Source organism: Hemibagrus wyckioides, linkage group LG10 (genome assembly GCF_019097595.1).
Source record: "Hemibagrus wyckioides isolate EC202008001 linkage group LG10, SWU_Hwy_1.0, whole genome shotgun sequence".
Lineage (NCBI taxonomy): Eukaryota > Metazoa > Chordata > Actinopteri > Siluriformes > Bagridae > Hemibagrus > Hemibagrus wyckioides.
Window position 1 is genome coordinate 6856847 of NC_080719.1, and position 8204 is coordinate 6865050.

Genomic DNA, 8204 nt, shown 5'->3' on the forward strand with positions numbered 1-8204 from the left:
TTGGTACAAAGGCGTGAGATCTTTTACTATCATTAATGATGGTGAAGCATGGAGCAAAGGTGTGAGAGAGAGAGAGAGAGAGAGAGAGAGAGAGGGGGGAAAACCTGCTATGTGTACGTGTTCCTTACTGCATATGGTCTTGTCTTTGCTCTGTAACATTTTTTGATGCCTTTCTTGATAAAGTGGTAGATATTTTGTAGCTTTCTAGATACTTTGTATGTATACCATATTGAATAAAATAAATAAGGAAGAAAAAAAAAGAAATAAGGCTGTGCGTCCTTGAATTTAAGGTGGTTCTCGGGCTGTACACATAAAACCACGGAATAGTTTCATGTTATGCTTTTATGGCATTAATAATAATTTTACAACCGGTAATATATTTTAAAACGCCTCCAGACACAAAACTTAATTAAAACAGCTTCTAATTGCCTTTATTTATTTATTTATTATTTAATACTTTCCTTTATATCATTTATGGGAATATATTGTACAGTCAAGTCCAAATATTTTTTAAATGTGTTACACACAACATCCTGCACTATTATACAGTTAATGTTTCTATTTTATTTTCTTAGGGTTTTTTATTTTTAGTTTTCATAGGTTATTTATATCGATGCTGCTTGGCTTCATACTACTATACTCTTTACTTTGTACATGTAAAACCCATAAATAAAGGCAATAAATGTAATTCTGATTGTAGGTGTAGAAACATGACCATCCTCTGATTTCCACTAGATTTTGGAGCATGGCTCTGAGGACAGAAGCATTACTAAGGTTGGCTGAAGAGACCTGGAAATACATGCCGCTATTTCAGCATATACTACACAAAGGTGTTCCTCAGGGCTCAGGGCTCAGGGCTCTCGAGCTCTGCAACAACCTGGATAACTTTTTGTGTACAGGAGCATCGTTCATGTTCGTTATATGATTTTATATCAGTTTTGTGTTGTATAGCAATTTTAACAATGGACATCGCTACAAAGCATTATTATATTCAAGTAATATTATATTATATATATATATATATATATATATATATATATAGCATTACATTATTATAAAAATCCAGAATAGTTTACATTTAAATTTATATTTATCTCTAACAAGCACACCAGAGGCAAAACACGATATGAGGATAAATCTTGAGAGGAAGCAGACTCAAAAGGGAACTTGTCCTCATCTGGGTGACACTGGAGAGAGGGATTATATAAATAATTTCCTGTCTAGGATTGAACACTATATAGTCAAGTACAGTTGTTTAACAATAACTAAACAGCCCACAAACACTGTATTAACACTAGTATTGTGCTTTAGGTTTCTTTACTTTTGTCTTTTCATCAGTCAAGAAAAGACATTTGTATTTAGATTTTTATATCAGCTATTATTATTATTATTATTATTATTATTATTATTATTATTATTATTATTATTATTATTATTGTGTTAATAATACAATAATTCATGCTCATGTTGTGTCAATGCCACTTGTACTCACTGTGTGTGTGTGTGTGTGTGTGTGTGTAAGATTCTTAATAACTTGTTGCTCAGCTGCACCAATGAGATAAAAGTCACTTTAGATAATAATATTAAAAGAACTATACTTAAAGTATTAAGAGAACAAAGCTAATTATAAGATATAAATATATATTTTAATACTATGTGCTCTGATGTTATGATTATTTTTGGCAAATGCTATTAAAGCAGTTTATGTTTAAGGGAGTTTGGTGTGGAGGAACTTGACCGGCCTGCACCTCAATCCGATAGAACACATTTGTGATGAATTAGAGCAGAGACTGTGAACCAGGCCTTCTCGTCCAACATCAGTGCCTGATTTGGCAAATGCACTTCTAGAGGAATGGTCAAAAAAATTCCCATAAACACACTCCTAAACCTTGTGGAAAGCCTTCCCAGAAGAGTTGAAGATGTTATAGCTGCAAAGGGCGGGACAACTCCATATTACATTCATGTGCATGTAAAAGCAGACGTCCCAGTTTTGGCCCGGCTCACAGTCTCCGCTCTAATTCATCCCTAAGGTGTTCTATCAGGTTGAGGTCAGGACTCTGTTCAGGCCAGTCAGGTTCCTCCACACCAAACTCACTCATCCATGTCTTTATGGACCTTGCTTTGTGGACTGGTGTGCAGTCATGTTGGAACAGGAAGGGGTCATCCCCAAACTGTTCCCACAAAGTTGGGAGCATTTCATTGTCCAAAATGTCTTGGTATGCTGAAGCATTAAGAGTTCCTTTCACTGGAACTGAGGGGCCGAGCCCAACCCCTGAATTGAATGATTTGGAGGGGTGTTCCAAAACTTTTGGCAATATAGCGTATGTTAGCCAACATTTATACATTAGAGATTTAAGTTAGATTAAGTTTCTATTTAAAAATCCACTCATTCTGTTAGACAAGGATTTTTGGAAGACTTTCAGTGTCTTAAAATCTTTCCTGAGGCTCATACCAGCCCTGTGGCTCTTTCAATATTTTTCGTTTTACCCCAGCAGTGGATTTAACAGTGATATATGAAGTAATACCGATGGTGGACACGAGGGGGCGAGCTTGATCAAATATTCTCTATGAAGGCGCTTCTCTCACGTCAAAACAAAACAAAACAAAACAAAACAAAGGATCAAATAATGTGTTATGAGAGACTAACACGATCACTGTGATTATTTATCCTTTTAATCCAGTGAACAAACTTGTCCTATTCACCAGAAACTTAAAACTGTTGGGAGTTTTTAATCTCAGTGCCTGTGTTCGATTGCAGCCCATGTGGAAAACTGATATCAAGGAAACTGCTCTCTTCCATTCTTTTATTCTTTTACAAAGGATTAAAAACAAATGCTCAAAGTTGACCAATGTCAGTTTGCGTGTCTGCTGGTTCTAGAATGTGCTGTCAAATACAAACATGCCCGTATTACATAGCTGTAAATACAGTACACCTTCCTGATGCCCTGCTAATGCCAGAGCTAATGCTAGTAATTTAGATCTCTAATAATTTATTCATTTATGTCTGTGAAGTGTCTGGTAATTTGCCTTTTTAGCATCTGAGAACATTTATACCCTGATGGAAACTGTAATGCTAGAATTAGTATGAAGCAGGTCAGGTAAAATAACTTCTTGGAAAATCTGTTTTTAAGCCAAACCGCAGCTAAAGGCTAAAGACACACAGCCATTGATTCCAAAAGACTGGCAGTGATCTGTTGAACAAGTATAAATTAACACAAAACAGGGTGTGCTGTTAGAGGACAACAAGTGGCTGGGATGATGAGGCCTGACGTGAAGCAGGGTGATGTAGGGTTAATGTTGATTATTTTTATATAGCAGCATGGTGCGAGTGTTTTATTTATCTTATAGTACAGCATTTTGCCAAAAAATATATATATTAATGTACAGCCATTAAATTTAGCTTTGTTTCTATGATACATACTGTATGTCTACTTACTATGTACGCTTATACTATAACAGCCATAAACCATCATTCCATCTTCTTTATTTTCCACATTCTTCACGTTAATAAGACATTAAACAAATGAAGCTCCTCGTATTATTAAGAAAGCCTGAAGCGTGAACTACTCTGTCCTGAAAATGTTCCCTCTGGTGCAAAACTGCCTACAACAAAGCACTGACACTGGACACTCCTTTAATAAATGTTAAATAAACCTCTTAGTGCAGAAAGTTTCATCATACGAACAATTATGTTTTCCTTTCAACACGTTTTTATGTGACTCATGTGCCATCAATTGTGAATGAGAGCTGCTGTTCAGAAAACTAGTCAAGACCTTCTGATCACTCCTATCTGAGTCTTCACTATCACTGTAGTAGAATTTAATTGGGTTTAATTGTTTTAAGGTTTTTTCTAACATTAAGTTTTCTAACCCATTCTACAACAAAACAAAATATTTTGTCTCTAACTGCAATTGGGTGGCTTTCTTCTCCTGTTGGGTGGCTTGTAGTTTCTTGTTTGGTGGCTTCTTGTTAGTTTTGACATAAAAATGGTGTTTATTCCTATTTATTCTTCACTATCAAAGATGATAATATATGGTTAAACCTGATCAAACTAGGTTAGGACCTAATTACCTTGAATGAATGAATTAATGACCATTTAAAAGTGAAAGCAATTCTCTAAAGCAGTGTGAAACTATTACACCACTATATTATTATTATTATTATCATTATTATTATTATTATTATTACCCTTATACGATTTTCCCCAAACATTATAGTACTACTCCGCCTTTTGTTCACATAAATGTATTTGTTAATGTGAAGTGATTTGAAGTCATTGTAAATAATGTCCTGTCTTGTATTTATTTTTATGTCCTGAACAAGTGCGCTCTCTAGTCCCCCCAAAATGGGCGGAGCTTACTCCTTCTTTAGTGTCATGTCATCAAAACAGCGCGGCGCAGCAGCAGACCAGGAGACACGGTGAGAGTTGCGCGCGCGCTCAGTCACGACCAACATATGGACTCCGGGGGTTTTATGTTGACTTTTAAAACAGTCTGCATTTGCAAGATAAATTTGTTCACAGGATTTATGCCTAGGCTTTTTTTTTTTCTTTACTGAAACCCGTTGTGGGGATATCGTGATTTCTGGCAGCGCACAAAACTTCTGATGAGCTCGAGTGTCAGAGATGGAGGCTGAAGAAAGCAAAATTTCCGTGTGGGTTTGTCGGGAGGAGAAGCTCGTGTCGGGATTGTCTAAACGCACCACGTGTGCGGACGTTATCAAAGTCCTGCTGGAGGAACAAAACTTGCACGGGCGCACGTCCGCGTCAGCGCGCTCTTACTGCATTGTGGAGAAGTGGCGCGGGTTCGAGCGCGTTTTGCCCAACAAGACCAAAATCCTGCGCTTGTGGAATGCATGGGGTGATGAGCAGGAATATGTCCGCTTCGTACTCGTCAAGCAGGACGCGTCTTTGGGCAGCAGCGCGCCACGAAGTGCCGAGGCGCGACTCGTGCCTAGCCGGCAAAACCTGTGCGCGCGGGAGGGTACCGTGCGCCAAGCTACCATGGCCCTGTCGCCCGAGAAGCAACGGCGCGTGGTCCGAAAGGCGTTCAGAAAGTTGGAGCGGATCAATAAGAGGCGCGCGCGGGAGCAGTGCAAGGATGCAGAGAGAATGGAGACCCTTGTGCATCTGGTGGTCTCGCAGGACCACACCATCAGGCAGCAGGTGGAGCGCATCCAAGAGCTGGACCGCGAGATAGAACTCTATGAGGCTAAGGTACACCTGGACAGGGTAAGGGCACATGGTGCCAACTACGTCCAGGAGACCTACATGGTAGAAGGAGCTGCATCCAGGCATCCGTGCCCCAGTAATGGAGAACAGACGCTGGCTCAGTTGGAGGAGTACGTCCGAAAGTGTGAGGAGGTGATCAGGCTGCAGGAGGATCTTACTGATCGCCAGGTTCTGCTGGACAGCATCACCAGAGATATCCAGGAGGAGCTAAACCAGAGATGGATGAAGCGGAGACAGGAGGCTAATAAGGATTTTGAAAACGATAGCACACTCAGGGTTATAAATCAAACGTGGGAGATAAATGCATGTGAAATGCCTCCAACGGTGGACATGTTACTTGAGGACGATCTGCTCTTGGAGGAGGAGCGGATTAGGACTCAACTGGACGCGAGCCTGTACATCGGCCTGAGACTCAATACGGATTTAGAAACTTCTAGAAATGATCTGGACTTGGTGCAGGAGATCTGGAGGGCAAGAGATAAAGAACTGAGGGATTTGCTTGAAAAAGTGGACTCTCTTGATTTAGAGGAAGAGGAGGAAGAAGAAGAGGAGGAGGAGGAGGAGGAAAGGTGCGACATGCTTAAGGACACTGATAGAGTGGATGAAGACACAGCGAGTGGGCATGGTGCATGGGTCGAACAGGCCAGAGGACTTGCTGCTAAAGCGTGTAGCACTAATGATGACGATTCAGACACTGGACTCAGTTCCATGCACAGCCAGGACTCGGACATTTCCCCTGTTTTCGAGTCTCTTGTATAGCAACACACACGGGGACAGGAAGATTCCCCAGAGCTGAATTAATACATGAAGAGAGTTTGTATTTATATACATCTGGACTGAAATAGACACAGTATGATTTAATAAACCACTGGAGAGTTTGCTGTGTTGTGTATAATCACCACCTGGACCCCTTAGACCTGTTGTTTATGTAATATAAAAACACTAATTATAATATTGCTGACAAATGTGCACTTAGTCACTAGTGATAGCCGACTGCATAGATCATAGATCTTTTTTTTATACATGGACCACATTTTAATGTCGACTAAATCAGTGTTAATTTGTCCCCAGATTTAAGAGTGATTGTCACACCACAGACACTCCCTTTAAACCATTCCAATTATAAAAGGCTGGTGGAGTATGTGCTTAATAATTAAAGCCCAATATTAATTGTAAAGACCAAACGAAATGGTAGAATGTTTATGCAGCCTGTATTTTAAGTCAAATAAATCCTATAAATCCAGATATAGTTGCACTCTAGATTATTTTATTTGTCAATAGAATTTGTGTAATTTTAGCCGATAAACCTGCAGTGATGACCTTTAAGGTCTGGACCACAATTTCAGGGTTTTGTTTTTGACTGTGGGGTTTAATTTTCAACTTAACTGTCTAATTGTCAAATTCAGCATGGAAACCATGAAATTCTGTTAATGTAGCCTATGCAGAGGAAATTGTAACACTGAATCAAGAATAGCAGCTCTAACTGAGGATACTAGAGTTTGCCATTGCCACCAAATTGTTAAGAGGTATACAATGTACATATTATAGGCAGTAATGTACATATATTACATTTGGACATACCTATGACATACAATCACTATCTTCTTTATTATGAACATCTGTACACCTGTTCATTCATGTAATTTGACCACTCGGCCAATCAGGTGGCAACAATGCAATACTTAAACTCCTTCAGATACAGGACAAGAGCTTCAGTTAATGTTCACATTAAACATCAGAAGGGGGGACAAATTACTTTTTGGTCTGGTCACTGGCACCATATGGGCTGGTTTGAGTTTTTCAGAAACTGCTGATCTCCTGGGATTTTCACACAACTGCCTCTAGAGTTCACACTGAATTATGCTTTAAAAAAACCCAAACAAACAACATGTAGTGTAGGCAATTCTGTGAGCAGAAATCACAGAGTTTATGATTGAGGTCCGAGGAGAATAGCCAGACTGGTTTGAGCTGGCAGGAATGCTAACTCAAATAACCACTCTTTGCAACTGTGGTGATCAGAAAAGCATATCAGAAAGCATACCACACAGAACCTTGAGGTACAACAGTAGAAGACCATATCTTGTTCCTTTCCTGTCAGCCAAGAGCAGAAATCTGAGTCCATCGCCAAAGGGTCACTGAAACAAAAGAGGACCAGGTAACATTTCTGTTATGCATGAAAATCCCAAGAGATCATCAGTTTCTGAAATACTCAAACCAGCCCATCTGGCTCCAACAACCATGGCACGCTTGCTGCCACATGACCGTCTGATTGCGTAATTGCACACACATACAGGTGTACAGGGGTTCCTAATAAAGTGGTCAGTGAAAATGTTTAATGTTTATTTATCTGAAATAAAGAAGAGTGATTATGGACCTCGCTTAAAATTTAACTCTGGTCGTAGCCCTGTATATTAAGTAGTCATTTATTTATTTGCCTCTTTTTATTTTTTAAGTTTCATTTTAAAGTGTCATAAAAGTGTCAAAAAAGATGGAAGAACTGGAGTAGTGAGTTTGGCAGTTAGGTGTCTGGTACATTTAATGTACAAGGATAATTATCAAATTATTGTTTAATGCCTCAGAAAATGATGGCAAGTATATTTCCATTTTGTTTACAAGTCACAGAAATAGGAGCGTGAGATCGGTTAGGTTCCATACCATGGAAAGAGAGAGAGAGAGAGAGAGAGAGGTAGAGAGAGAGAGAGCTGAGCCATGAGACTAATCTCTTAATTTACCAGTCATTCAACATCCCTGTCCTCACCTACAGTCAGAATGAAGTCATGAAGTTGGAATGAATTCTTTTCACCTTTTTGTCTGGGCTCAATTTTCGAGTAGGTCACAGATGAGACTCTGTTTATGTTAACTGAAAGTCATTTGAGATGGTTTTTGCACATGAGGACACCCCCTGCCTGCCTCCTGTGCTGGACTACCAGGAATGACCCGGTAGGAGAAAGATCTTTGACGGAAATAGCAGGGA

General features: G+C 39.4%; 1 protein-coding gene across 1 annotated transcript; it reads left to right on the forward strand.

The window, feature by feature from the left end:
• Positions 1–4386: 4386 nt before the first annotated feature.
• rassf10b (Ras association domain family member 10b) lies at positions 4387–7599 on the forward strand. Its single transcript, XM_058400268.1, has one exon. It carries the CDS (start codon positions 4625–4627, stop codon positions 5987–5989), a length of 1365 nt encoding a protein of 454 aa, XP_058256251.1. The 5' UTR covers positions 4387–4624; the 3' UTR covers positions 5990–7599.
• Positions 7600–8204: the final 605 nt, after the last annotated feature.

Excerpts from the sequence above, each read along its gene's own strand:
- rassf10b (XM_058400268.1), top strand. The coding sequence starts at position 4,625 with ATGGAGGCTGAAGAAAGCAAAATTTCCGTGTGGGTTTGTCGGGAGGAG.